The sequence below is a fragment of the Theobroma umbraticum genome, unplaced genomic scaffold (assembly GCF_002168275.2).
Source record: "Theobroma umbraticum cultivar Fairchild unplaced genomic scaffold, ASM216827v3 scaffold_147.0, whole genome shotgun sequence".
NCBI lineage: Eukaryota > Viridiplantae > Streptophyta > Magnoliopsida > Malvales > Malvaceae > Theobroma > Theobroma umbraticum.
The window spans coordinates 7683103-7698390 of NW_018397259.1; the positions used below are offsets into that span (position 1 = coordinate 7683103).

Genomic DNA, 15288 nt, shown 5'->3' on the forward strand with positions numbered 1-15288 from the left:
ATAAAGCACATGAAATTTTGATGTGGTAACCAAAGTAATGTGGCGCCGCATTGGTCGATAAGGTTGTTTTTGTTTTGTTTTTCCTTGTAATAAGTTGAAGTTGTTGAATTAATATTGATTGTTTTGTTAACTTCGTCTAACTCTCTCTCATGGATTTTACCATTGTGTTCCTCGTTGCCTTTCTGGCTACAGGAAGAGCACTTTTTGATGTTTCCATGACATTTAATACTATGCTATCTTTCTCCAGCTAGGCTACCCTCTTCTTAATGCCCATCCCTACCAAGCAAACTGCTCTACCTACCATTTGAAATGCAGTTCCATGATCAATCCATCTCCTCTTTTTGTTCCATTCATCAATCTTAAGTTTGTTTTCCAGCTTGCATTAATGATTGGTGGATGAACATAAAGGGCCATATAAGTTTTGATTCATTCATTCTTGACAACATTTATCTACTCATGTAGTGTGCCTAGTTAGAATCCATGTGATCTTTTACGTCCACAACACTTCGTATACAGAAATTTGTAAATAACATATAAAATTTAATATCTTACATACAATATTAATATGTATTACCATAAGTCCATAATTATAAATTTAGAATAATTATAAAATGTGTAAAAGTTTTACTTACAATTATGTCATTGGAGGTAACTTAAAACAATTATGGTAAGAGATTTGTGTTTTATTATATCTCAATGTGCTTATCCCATATACAAGTTTATGAGCTGAGATGAGATGAACGGGATTAACATCTTTAGATTCAAATTCGGCTAATTAAATTAAATTGTATTATTAAAAAATTTTTAAAATTAAAATTATATAAAATATCAATAAAATCAATAAACGAAGTAATGGAAATGTTCTCCTTCATCCACTTTCCTCAACTCATTAAACCAAACAGACCATACAAATTATTAATGCCTAGTCCATTCAATAGAACGTGCTTAGTTTGAAATTAAGATTGTGATGATAAGGACATAAATACCATAGTACCACATGTAATATCTATATTAATTAATGTTGATAGGTGTGTGTGTGTGTATATATATATATATATATTTCTCCTTCTATATATCCAAATCATGAAACAAAGTTTTCAAAGCAAATCTAGACTTGGGAAAATCTAAAAATTAAATCCAATAAAGCTTGAAAATGATAAGCTAGATTGGTACCTAAAATAATTTGGATATTGCCTCCTTAAGCTTAGCTTATAATTGTTGAGCCAATTGACAAGTCATTTACGACCATTTTTTGGTGTAATAAATGCTAAATAGCAAGTTATTATAATTGGGGCATATATATATATATATATATATATTTATTTATATATATCCTATCTTATCCTATCTTATTCCCAGTGAGGTTGTTGCATGTGAGTGACATTCAAATTGTTAAAAAAAAATCATTTATATAAATATTCTTTGTTAAATTATTTTAAGGCAGAAATTTTTTTTAAATATTAATTATTATTTCGAACGAAAATCATAAATAAGAGATTGGTGTTGGATAGAAATAACAGCAGTAAATAAACAAAATGAGGGTTAACATTGCTCAGAGAAGAGAGGAATATGATGGAAAATAAATCGGCAACTATTTATTTACTCATAAAATAGTTTTGAAACATTACATTACAGTTCATCAAGAAATTAATTCCACCCATAGGGAACAACGTACATAATCAAATGCATGCATGCCAAGCAAACAACAATGGTATAACACAAGGTTGTTTTTATCCTTATTAAAATGCAACTAGCTAAGTCCTGGTCTGGTAGTCTAAAGCCAAGAGGGTGCTGAGATTCATGGGGCTTATGTAATCTGTAGAACCACTCAAGATCGTGTCAACGATGATCCCATTAGCCCTTTCTGATGGATGGAAAGGATCCCAGAAAACATACTGGGCCCTGTTGGGGCACAAGTTTGATAACACAGTGCATAGTCCCAGACCATTGAATGGTCCTTGGCCACAGCATGCTATCTTTGATGTAATAAATCCTGCAAACAAAGTATAGTCTTCATGAATATTTGTTGAGAGTTAAATTCTGACCTAAGATGCGTATCAAAGATAAAAAGGATTCAGAAAGGGTCTGTGTAAAGAAAAATAGGTGTCAAGTCATGGCCTGCTGCAACCTCATTGATGGCATTAAAAGAGAAGGGCAGTGATGGGTACAATGAATTTGCTATTGAGATGAAATTTTTCTTCTGCCAGTTGCCCTTTTCGAGGGCAAAATTTTGGGGGTGCAAAATCCAAAATCTGTGGTTGCTTTCACCATAATATCTGAGGAGACTGTACGTGGGGGGTAGGTTGCTCTCATAAATAAAATTTGGGTACTTTTTTTAATAGGTCAACAAAATGTCACGCCTTTTGTTGTTCCTCTTCGCCCCCATTTTGCAGCGTTTCTCTCTCTCTGCCTTCTATCAATTGTCTCCAATCTTGGCTAATCAATGCCCCTTTCATTACTCTTAATGTTGGTGTTCTTTTTGATGTGACAAAATATTTTCAAATAAGAAAAGTGGTCAAATACTGAATTATGGAGATACTTACCGTAGGCTCCAGGGTTACTAATGAAATCATTGGTTTGTTGCTGTGTATTAGAAGCAATGAAAATAGTTGCACCGATCTCGCTGTTGAGTCCATTGATCATTTGAACTAGTTGTGGATTGTACAAGGAAGCAGCTCGTTGCAGATCAGGGGCACACTGCCCACTTGGGCTCCTCATGGCCAATTCCGCCGGAACACAGCCCAAAGGTCCCGTCCCGGTCACCAGAACCCTACGAGCTCCAAGATCATATAGTTTCTGCAATATGATATGTCAGTCAAATGAAGACAATGTTAGCTACAAGTGTAACAAGTGACAGTTTTGAAGAACATGCTTTTTATGTTACCCAGGGGAAGAAAATTTACCATTAAAAGTTTTCTGTACTCTGAGATGAGATATCTAACATAGTCTGGAAGACTGAATTGGCGAGATCTTGCAGAGAAGGGCACCAAGTAGTAGTTGTTCACAAAATCGTTGCCACCGACCGTAATGAGGACTAGAGAATCGCTTACAATCCTCTGTGCTTCATCATTTCCGACCAGGTCAGCCAACCGGCCCTGGTACTCTGCAAAGTATTGTAATTGCCTGAACATTCTTATGATGTTTATCTGTCAATGTATCATGTGAGAAAAGAACACTGTCACATTGCCATGTTAAACACTATAACTGATAAAGAAAAGAAAGGGACTGAATTTTCTTCCTTCTTCTCTCCATCTCAAGCAGAAGATTGAGAAGGAAGTTTCTGGACTTACAAATTGGATGCCGGTGTCATTGAGGATTCCAATACCAGCAGAAGCAAAGTTGGCGCCAACAAGTAGCTTGTTTCCCCTGAGTTCTGGACTCAAGTATGGCAATACTGGCTCTGAGCCAAGTGCATCACCTGAAAAATATGAACACATTAAGTCAATTCAATTAACATGACACGACAAAATTTGAAAAAACAAGGAGGAAAAATAGCAGAGAAATCCCAACTGATAAAATCAGGAATGTTTTTGCCATTTGAGAAGCGGCCTGTGGCGCGACGACTAGGAGTGTCAATCCCATAAGGAGGTGAATCTGCTCGAGCAGTGGTTGCTAGGTAATTGTTGTTGCCATTGTCAACCAGGGAATCACCAAATACAAAAAATGCCCTGGCGGCCTCAACTTTAGTAGTTGAAGTTGCCATGACAAGACCTAAAACAATCCATGAAGCAACAACCACTGAGCTTGCCATTGGAAGCAGGAGGAGCATACACTAAAAAGAAGAGAAGACTATGTCTTTGCATGCTGAATCAAAGAATAGGCACCGATTATATATAGGTAGGGGTTCTTGTCAAAGGAGGAAAAACATGGCCTACACAAGCAAATACAGGTAGTTGTGTCTGGCAATGTAATGAGGTCATCCCAGACCACGTCTCCCCGATCCGCATTTCCAATTGAATCATCTACTTTTCATGCTCTGAAATTAATGAATTTATATATATAATTCAATGTCTCAAGCCTCGCAAATGCTCTTCGGTTAGCTTTGCCATAAATTTTTCAATGAGGTATCTTTTTCTGCTGAAATCTCTACCATTCACAATAGCTGATACACATGAAAATGCTGTACAAGATTACAGAATGGTAAACGCAGTAGGTTTTTTTTTTTTTGTATTTGGGTTTCATGTGCTTAACTTTTACAATCCCTGAAACTTTGCTTTCCCAAATAAATTGATCCGTCACTTTCAACTGCCTCATATTTGTTCATCTATTTACATGGAATAATCGAAATGGTCTTTAATGAGGCAGTCATTCACTAGCTGCTGCAATGGCACCAGCTGAACAATTCCCTACTGGTTCATGTTCCCTTCTCTTAGCACGCTTGAGAGAGTTAAAAGTGTATTCAAACAAACCGCCACTTGAAACTTTCACCTGCAGCCATTTTCTTTTCTGGTTATTTCTTTACAGGTTTCACCAAGTAATAAACAAGTTTCCATCTAAAATGAGATTAAAAGAAGAGGAACAGGGCTGAATTTGTAGGAATTTTTTTTATCCAAACTCTGGGTCCCTACCTGGATGAGCTAAGTTCATAGTGACTAAGACATTTTGACGAAGACTAGAGAAATTCTTTGAGGGATAGATCTTCATCGATATTCACCCACCAAAGTACATCAAACTAAAAAATCAAAACGGGACTGCCATTGTCGGTTTTTATTGTAGTGGACCTCTTTTTTCCTTTGTTGCTGCCTTTACAATGGTAAAACTCCTCTAACAAATATAATACAATACATGACCATTTTTGGCTTGTATCTACCAAGATTTAATTCAACTTTTGTTTCATTTGGTAGTCAAAGAGGGCCAAGGAGATTATTTTTGTATAAAGGGTCAAATTTAACATTGTATTACATTGGGAGCTTACTTCTCTTTTTGTGTGCAATTTTATTACTCTACTAAATTTATTTTGGTGCAATTTCATTCTAACATGGAAAATATTTGTATTTTTTATTTATAAAAAATGCCACCTGAGATAATATAAATATGGAAAAACAATAAATAGGATAAACTGATTTTTGAACTTATAAATTTTTTTTTTAAAAAAATTGTTTAAACTTATAAATTTTGTTTTTAAAAAATTGAAAGAAATATTTTATTTCTATCCATAGCTGACTAGAATTGTAAAAAAAAATATTGTAAAGTGCTGAAATTGCACCAAAAAAAAAGTAAAATGGTAAATATGAAATTCCCAATTTAGAAGAATGAGATATTTGACCATTTTCTCAATATTTTTCTTTAAGCTCTTCTTTGATTTAAAGTTTATTCATGTGAGCGATATAATTTGAAACACACTGGAAATTCAAATAATTTGTGGGTTAATTACAACAAGTTTCAATTATTATTTCTAAATTGAAAATAAAAAATTAATAAAATATTTTGGGAGAAAATTATTAAAAATATGGAATCGGGATCAGTTGTCTTAATCAAACAAATTATGATACAAAGAATGTCTAGAAAAAGACCAGGCTTTTTAATTTTTTAAAAAATTTAATTATCATTAATGTTAGGTTGTTACTTGTGACATACAATAATCATATTCATTGAAAATAAAATATTATATTCAATCTAATAAAATTTTCCTATATTTTTTATTTTTTTATAAAAAACAATCCAGAATTTATATTTTATACATCATCAATAAACCATAACATCAACCTTTTCAAAATCAAATGTCTATCAAAAAGAATAACACATGAATACGATTTATCTATTCTTTCATCAACAAAAAGATTCAAAGATAGCATCAAAGACTTGTCACTCAAAAGCGTTGATTAATTAAAATTGCTTTTGATAGATCTTCTATTTTCCAATATAGCATAAAGCGAAATCGGATTAAAAAAAAAAGGGTATTTGGACCACTAAAATGAAATGTGCTTAAAAAATATAAAAATTGATAGCTCTATTATTGAAGAAAAATCTGAAGATAACGTGCTTACATTAATGCTTGAAATGGAACATCAAAATATATAATTTTAATAAAGATTATTAGACGTAAAATGAAATGTACTAAAAGCGACAAATATATGGATAAATTAATTATAAGGCTTTAAACATACCAACTACTCACTCAAATTAAAAGCCAAAAAAAAAAATCCAACTACTTTATAGAAACAGTGTCCCTTCATATATGTATATGCAAAAGCTTGCTTAGCTGGAAAAATAGGTCAACTAACCACTTTCACCAAAGTTTTCATACTAATTTAACAACAATTACTCCTCAACCTGCTTTTCAGGCTCTTAAATCCCTAGAAAAGCATGTGTATGCAAATCTTGTCCCTACTCTTCGATTGAACCATTTTGACACTCCTACAACCACAATTATTATTTCTTTCTCTGCATATCATGCAAAAGCTTTTCCATCAGATATAAGTGCTACCCAAATTCACTTTCAATGCCTTTGTTTTTATATTTATCAATACATATATATATATATATATATATATATACACACACACACATACTCGTCCATGTACACAAAAAATAATTTCATTTTTTGTTGAATACAATTTTTGGGGGGAAAAGCATCTCCTTAAGCTGGGGTTTCAAGACCCAAAATTGCTGTAGCTCTTAGGATGATCCCCTATTTGTAGAGGGAGACAACCATATATGGTCATATGCATGCAATCTGTTGCATTAGAATATAGTAAGTAATTAATTTGCTTGTATGTACGATTGCATAACTTGTTATATGATTGAAATATTAATTCCTACATCAATTAATTAAAAGACTCAAAGTTATTACACAAAATACAATTTAAGATCTGTACGGAAAGTTTCATTAGTATATTAGAAGAATGAATAGTTAAAAGGATATAAATAATTAATAGCATTTCCTTAGGTGAAATGTCAATTTAATTAGTTCTGTTTGATTTGTATAGAAAGTGATTAAGTAGAGTTGGTAACTTTAATTTCTTATTTTTTATTGTTAATTTATGTACAATTAAATGTGAACTAAAATTGATGGTGACCTTTTGTATAAAATATTGAATCCATCACTAATATAATTGTAAAGGATTTGGTTCCCCAAGTTGTTAAAATTAGTTGACATCCTTTGAAAAAAAAACCCTAAATGAAAACTAAATAAAATGAAATAAGTGTTCTAAGTGAAAGCTAAGTAGGAAAGAAACAATAATAATTTATATGTATGTAAGGAATTCTGATTGGCCTTTAAAATACTGACTTAAGATCAGGTAGAGGTTATCTTAAACAGGAAAAGGCATCTTTTTTCTTTAAGTGGGGTATTTCGTTGATTGTTCTTGGTGCCTGTCCTACCTGTTGCCTGCTTGCAGCCTCTTTTCTAGTTCAATTTTGCAGCCTCCCCCTTTTTCTTATTTAGTTTAATAAAAATTAAAAAAAATTACTAAAATCTCATCATATATGAATTTAATTCAACTTTATGTTGATTTAATTAAAAATTATTATTTATAATTGAAAATTTTACTTTATAACCTCATAAAAAAATTTTACCTGATTTATGGTAAAAAAAAAAAGTGGTGTTTTACAATGATTAAATTGAAGACATACAAGGTCAACATGCACTTAATTAATTAATTAGCTACAACTAATGATACAACAAAATTGGGGGCCACCTTACTTATAGTTGATGAGGTGGATTTGCATCACTTCATAAATAAGTTTGTCAACAATATATTCAACTGCAGAATGCCCATTCTACCAATGAAATGTTATAGGCTTTCAATTTTTACCATTGTGTACACACTTTTTCTTTTTAATTTCTTTGGTAATCAATAGCATAATGCTATAGCTTCTCTTTTTCTTATTCCAACAGGTGAACTAACCATATCTTCCCTTTGAAAATTACAGTGAGTATATATTTTTCATTGGGTAGCAAGTCAAAGATTTTATGAATTGGTGAGTAAATTGTATTATTAGTTTATGATGTTCCCGTGATATGTTTCATCCTCATTCACAATCCAAAAAGCTCGATTTTTTCAGCTAAAACTTCTTGAATCAATTTCAAATCTATTAATTAACTCGTTGAAAAATACAGATGCAATTTGTAATATTTATATCTACTTAAACATCACATGCCATATTTCAAAATTTTATAGAGTAAGAAATCGAGTTTTCTAAAATTATAAAAAAAAAGATTATGAATTAATTACATAATTTACACGCGGATTGGCATATAAAATTTTGACTTAATGTGACATGTGGTGGACTTGATTGTGAGTTGGAATAGACTCTGCTACTACTAAGTATAACACATATAGGACTTATCACTTAAAAAGCGTTGGGTCAATTAAAGTTTGGTTTCGATGATCATCTAAGTCCAATTTCATGTATTGAAACCTTCTCCATATAGGCTATCTGGAATATGACATCCAACTTTCTCAAATCCATTAGATGGGAATCTCTTTTTTCTTTTTTAATGAAGAATTAAATTCTTCTTTAAATCCGAAAAAAATAAGTATTCTATAATGTAGGCCCATCTAACATTTTACGTTTTTACGCCATCAAATTAAACTATTAATCTGTGATTAATTTCAAATTCACATCAAATTTACATTTTATAAAAATTGAACTGTTTATATATTATAAATATAGAGCAATTCAATTTTTATAAGACGTAAGCAGCTCAATATCTATAAAACATAAACTCGGTGTAAATTTAGATTATCAAATAATTTTTGAAATGGGTAGACACTGAAAAAAGCAACCACAAACTAAAAAATGCAACTCAAGTTAAATTTTTTACATTATGAATGATGGGTTCATGAAAATGGAGGGTTGAAAACATGGCCTGGTCTCATGGAATATGGGCTCATCTCACTCTAGCAAGTATGGTCTCTGGGGCCCCGGAACAATCAATGGCTAGAGTGTGGGAGGGCTCCCCCTCCATACATACAGCATTCAGCAACAGAGCATGAGACTGTCACTCAGTGCCCATTGAATGTTTTAGTCTATGAAAAAACCATTAGTAATCAGATTAATTTAATTTTGGAGATTTGAATTTATAATCAGGTACTAAATTAGTGGATGTCTCTATATTTTACCCACGTGGGGTAGGAGAAGGTAGAGACTGACAGGGAGGCAGGGGATGAGTGTTTTGTGAGGGAGTGAAAAATGTCTTATGCCCGTGATTAATAAGTGTTTTACTTGTTGATTCGAGAATATTTTACTTGTAGAATATATTTTCTGTCTGCCAAACAAGTTTAACGACTGAAAATCTTTTTTGAAAAAAATTTTACTCGGTCCCAAACGGATCTTAGATTGTGTGCAAGAGTCGGATGTTTTGCCTATGCCTTTTACTGTGTTTTAGCAGCAATAAATTCACTGTTGAAATCATTTATCACCCTTTCACTTGCCCTTTCTACCCAAGACAGAAGATGGGTTAAGAGATCTAAGACAAAATACACATCTATGCACAGGAAAGATCTTCTTTATGTAGCAATTCTTTTTCCTTTTTCAAGGGTTGAATATCCATGCAAATTGGTGTTAATTGCCTAAGTTGTCCCAATAATGAAAAGCCATTCAAGTTCAGATTCTTTCTGATATGACCTTTACCGTGAAAGAAATTCAGCTATGTATGTTTTGAGTATGATAACACTTCATTATCAGCACAATGCCCACATTTTAGCTCTGTCGTGGCTCCATTTTATTGGATAAATTGATTTTACTTAGCATTTTATTCACTCCCCCAACCATCATCTTCCATAAATATCAGAGCCATAATCTGTTCCAGTAAGGCCAAATGACATTTCCTTAAAGTTTGCAGAATGCTGCTTTTCTCTTCCAAAAGATTCCAGTCAGGTTAACAGTTGGCAATCACCACATTGTCTCCTTTGGGGCAAAACTGAGTTGACAAGTTATCTAATCCCATGTGTTAGAGAGAGAGGCTTTCCTGTTGGGCTTGTCCCCTTTGGCCACAACACACTTCTTCCAGGGCACTCTCATATTAATGACTTGGGTGGCTCCTTTTCATTTTGGTACTACTTGTCACAAGAAATTATTACACTAGTTGCGAACAACTGGATATTTCCAAGTTATCATTCAGGAAGAATCTGACCTTTTACCAATGCTTGCTCGTTATATAATGCATACAATTTGAAGCATATCAGAAGTAACAATTTCCTCTTGTGACATGACACTTAATTAATTAAGTAAACACAATCTCTCAACCAAGCATATAACTAAACTAGAACCAAAAAAAAATTACTTGTAAGAAAAATAGATAGGAGTATAAGATAGCTAGACCCTGGAATCTAACGCTATGATGGTGCTAAGGTTCATTGGGTTCATGTACTTGGTGGAACCAGTCACGATCTGTTGCACAATCAGCCTGTTAGCCCTCTCTGATGGATGGAATGGATCCCAGAACGCGTAGATGTCTCGGTTAGGGCACAGGTTTGACGCTAGTGTGCAGAGTCCGATTCCATTGTAAGGTCCTTGCCCGCAGCAGGCTACCTTTGATGTAACAAAACCTGTCAAAACATAGTAAACAGATCGTTAGTATGCGGCAGTAGCAAGATTGACTTCATTCCATATCCAAATCATTATATTCAAATTTAGATAAAAGATTTTATATGAAATTTAATATGATTGAAATATGATTAATGATAATCATATTTTACATAAATAAAAAATTTTAAATTTTTTTTTTTATTATTTTACTTTTCACTGTTTGAAATACGAAGAATCAAACAAATGTTTTAAACCATTGAAAAAGTTTGTATAATTAGTGTGGAAACCTGTATTTAACAGCAAGGTTTAGGACCCAGGAGAACAAATTAAACATGTACAAATAGAATCCCCTGGCTTCGCGAGTTGCATATGATGGCCATTGCCGTTCATAGCTTTGCTAATAAATTTTATCCGCAGTCTGCGGGGACCAAACCACAGCCTTAACTCTCAATTCTATTATGGCATTTACTTCGAATCGGACCCACTGTTTTCTCTGTCATTCAACAACTTTTCTCCCTCGTTTATCACTTCTCAACAAACATGCTACACATCTTTGTATTCCCAACATTTTGAATCAATGCTCTCCATTACTGAAAAACACTTTTAGGCTTTTGCAGTTTGATAAAATAATTATTGAGATTTTTGCAGTGTTAGCATTAAATGTTGTGTACTAACGCGAAGGGGCGTACCATATGCTTGAGGGTTACTGATCCAATCCATGTGCATATCATATGCATTTGCAGCAATGAAAACGTCTGATCCAAGCTCACGGTTGAGTTCGTTTAGCATTTGAACAAGCTGCGGATTGAACAAGGCTGCAGCTCGTTGCAGCTCAACCGCACATTCACCTGCTCTGCTGTGCTGAGCTAGTTCTGCCGGGACACAACCCAATGGTCCAGTTCCTGTCACCAAAACCCTCCTTGCCCCCAGCCCATGTAGCCTCTGCAAAATTCAAGTAGTAATCCATAATCACATTGGGAACATGATTATTGCAATTCTAGTTCCTAAATTAGGGACAAGACAATTATTTGGAATTTATGTGGACAAATGGGTGTTTCACCTGCCTTCATTAGTGAAAACATTAATGGGAAAGTTAATTTATCATATATACAAACATCAAAATGCAATGTTGGCTTTAAATAGCATCTGAAAGAAACATCACATTGCAAGTTGGCCTCACCAACCAAACCAAACTTGATGTATAACAATAAATCAGCCTTTTTTCCCATAAAAACTGGAACAAGGGTACACTTGTCCCCAAATATTACAGCCAAGTCTACGTTCCCACCCCTTTAATTGGAGATCATATTGTGGCCTTTTCACTAGCTGGACCAATGTCGTATGCCCTGTTAGATATGGTAGTTGTGCACAATAAATTCTGCAATAAACATGGAAGGTGTGCATGTATGCTAAGGGTAATGGCGATTTTACCACTAGAATTTTCCGGTACTCGGAAATTATATAGACAACGTAATCTGGGAGGGCGAATTGGCGAGATCTTGCAGAGAAGGGCACCAGGTAGTAGTTGTTAACAAAGTCATTGCCACCAAGGGTCATGAGAATGAGTGCTTGATTCACTAGGCGTTGAGTTTGTTCCGGTCCAATAAGTGCACTCACACGCTGCTGATATTGCTGGAAGTACTCTAGTTGCTTCGCAATTCGGATTATATTGATCTACAGATGTAGCAGTTTTAAGACATTTTGATAACTAATAGAGAGACATAGCCTAATCAAGAAAGGAACTGCACTTGGAAATTGGACTTACAAATTGAACTCCAGTGTCATTGAGAATTCCAATTCCTGCAGAAGCAAAGTTGGCACCAACAAGAAGCCTCTGTCCTGTGAGCTCCGGGCTCAGATATGGCAATGTTGGTTCGGAACCAATTTGCTCACCTAAAAAACACATTTAAACATTAACATAATCCATAAGAAAAGGTGTAGCAAAGCAAATTGAACAAAGTTCACTTCAGAAGAAACGAAAGAAAGAACTTACTGATAAGATCTGGGATGTTCAGGCCATTGGAGAACCGGCCGGTAGCTCTATGAGTCGGATAGTCAATGCCATAGGGGTATGCATCCGCTCTGGCTGTAGTAGCTAGATAGTTGTTGTTACCATTATCAACTAGTGAATCTCCGAACACGAAAAAAGCCCTTGCAGCCTCAGCTTGAGGAGCTACATTTCCTAATGTAAGTAGCAGACCAAGAATCATCCATGAAATGAAGATGGACGAATTATCCATTGAAATGGTTCTAAGATACCCTACCAAGTATAGTTTCTTCTAAGTTTACCAACCTCCCCTCGACTGTGAAGTGTAGATAGCTCCCCTGGCTATATATAATGTCTTTCTTCTTCCCTTTTTCTTTTTTAATGCTGTATCCATTGGATCAAATATTAATGCACTGTGCTACCACCTGTGGAGTTAGCTAGAGAAGGGCTGCCATAACACAATTGCTGGTGTGAGTAGTTCCAGAATGTAAATGAAGGGTTATTTTTAACAAAGATCTTTATTATCCTAGGTGACAATCAAAGTATAGCTGGCAATGGATAGAGCCTGGACACTATCATATGTATTAAACTTAGGTAAATTCGAAGATATTCAAAAGATTTAGACCACTAATTAATAAAGCTATGAGGTGATAATGGTCAAGCAGCTATATATATTAACCATGAAATTTGACAGGTTAGACCTAAGTTCTGTGAAATGATCATTTCTTTTTCAAAAAATATAGGTTAGGCATATTCTAGGTTATAGCAACACATCTCTTTTTATCAAATTTCGCTCTCAAATTAATTACTACTTCTAAGATAATCGCAATCTAGCTAGCACATAAATGCACCAATTCATTGTGGTTATTCAGCAAACCGTAACGCACGCCAATGCAATGCTGAAAGGAATTTTGGCCATACACCTGGCACACACTTTACAAGAAATTTTGTTATTATGAAGTGGCTAATCCCAGGCTTCCAAGGTGAAAATTTGTCCCTCTCATGACAAAAACTCTATGCATAAAGGGAAGTATTCAATGCTCTAATGCATCAACTATAGATCAATCAAGCCCATTCAAGATAGCAAATATTCAATTTAAGCCTTAAAGAGATGCTATAGTTTTATTATTTAAGAGGGAAACAAAAACAAAAACAATTAAGTTTCCATGTGATCAACATTATAAACCAAGTGAGTGAGGGTCTAAATCGGGTGCCTTGTTGAGTAACTATTTTTAAGCTCTCCCAGCTCCTTCACACTTGCTTACAACTGCATTTACATTTTGCTCATCTCGATCGAACCCATATCAGCAGCCTTAAAGTGAAAATAATAGTGGTACAAAAGTATAGTGACATACTTCAAATATAAAGAATAACATCTGAAAAAACAGACATGGATGTATCCAAGGTGAATGTGTACCCCTGTCTCAAACCTGTACCCAAATCTGATAAATATAGGTGTATGTCTTTCTCTAATGACAATTGCTTAAAGCTAACTGCTGCATTATACCTTTGCTACGTTTGGTAAAGCACTTTTTTGTATTTCTTTTTGCTTTTCAATATTACAATTAATCAAAAACATTGAACCAAAATATTCTTAAATTTGAAGTATATCCTAAGTTCCTCTTTGTAGACTAATCAAGCCTGTCTAAGCGGTAGTCTATATTAAAACTTACTGGTAATAACTGGTGGGATTTTGTCTTGCTTTATCATTATCTCACACCTTTGCTTCTGCACTTGTATTAAGCTCGCAGATACTGTTACCTGTAGCTTTCAACCCATCACTTCAATATAGTCAAGCAGAAAATGATGTCTCTGGGTTCAGCATCGAATGGATGCTCAATACAGGATGGCAAACAGATGGATGAGTGGTTAAGGAGCCATGTGATCAAAATAAATATGGTGTGGGGGGTGTGGGCTTTTAACTATGTCCAAATATTTATATACACTGGTCCACTCTATACTGTCTTTCATATCAAATGTTTAATAATATTGCACATAGTGCTTATGATTTAAAATCAAGGAAGTGTACAAAATCTTTTATTGTTAAGAGTAGGTAAAGCAGGAAGGAGGAAAAAAAAAAAGACAAAAGAAAAGGAAGAAAGATCAGATTATTCTGGCTTAATTGGCTACTTTTTCAATGCAAATGAATTGATTATTTGTAAGCTCTTTTGTATAATTGGAGAGTTACATTTATGAGGAATATTTATAATGTCCATTTCAAGGTGTACAATATTTGATTTCACACTAGTATTCTAGCAAGTAAAGTCTATACATTTCTATTCCTTTACATGGCTGTAAATTTCCAGCAGAAGTTTCAAGCTAGCCAACCCACAAATTGGGTGATGTCAATGAAAATATTTTAAGCAAATGTATTCTTAATAACTATCAACAGGAAAAAAAGAAAATGAACCCACAATTTTTTTGTGGAAAGTGATGTCGGCATTGCAGGTCAGCTCAGCTGTAGTTTTCCTTAATGAATGCACCACCATAGTCCCCCCCCCCACCCCCTCTCTCTCTCTCAGAAGAAAAACAGTAAAAGGAAAATAAGAAAAAGGAGCTGTAAAATCTTTGTGGATGAAATTGATGAATACCATGAAAGACAGAAGAACCATACATTTAAATTTTGGTAACTTAATCTCCAGATTTAATACACCTTCTGCAATGCTGCACATTAATTCAAATCAAGCCGCATATTTCCAACAAGACTGACATAGCTAGAGAAACTAATTGAAGGTAATATTGCATACAGGATGCAGCTGAGTATGATTAGTCAAGAAATTAACCAGGAAATAATTGCTGCAGAAGATCTAAACCTTGGTTTGCTT

General features: G+C 34.1%; 2 protein-coding genes across 2 annotated transcripts; both read right to left on the reverse strand.

The window, feature by feature from the left end:
* Positions 1-1570: 1570 nt before the first annotated feature.
* On the reverse strand, positions 1571-3766 carry LOC110414722 (GDSL esterase/lipase At5g33370-like). Its single transcript, XM_021426097.2, has 5 exons — positions 3511-3766; positions 3291-3418; positions 2904-3146; positions 2544-2796; positions 1571-1993 (listed from the first exon to the last, which is right to left on the reverse strand). Exons 1-5 carry the CDS (start codon positions 3749-3751, stop codon positions 1755-1757), a joined length of 1104 nt encoding a protein of 367 aa, XP_021281772.2. The 5' UTR covers positions 3752-3766; the 3' UTR covers positions 1571-1754.
* A 6267-nt stretch (positions 3767-10033) lies between these two features.
* On the reverse strand, positions 10034-12842 carry LOC110415771 (GDSL esterase/lipase LTL1-like). Its single transcript, XM_021427483.2, has 5 exons — positions 12470-12842; positions 12242-12369; positions 11908-12150; positions 11166-11418; positions 10034-10496 (listed from the first exon to the last, which is right to left on the reverse strand). The coding sequence occupies exons 1-5, from the start codon at positions 12714-12716 to the stop codon at positions 10264-10266; spliced, it is 1104 nt and encodes a 367-aa protein (XP_021283158.1). The 5' UTR covers positions 12717-12842; the 3' UTR covers positions 10034-10263.
* Positions 12843-15288: the final 2446 nt, after the last annotated feature.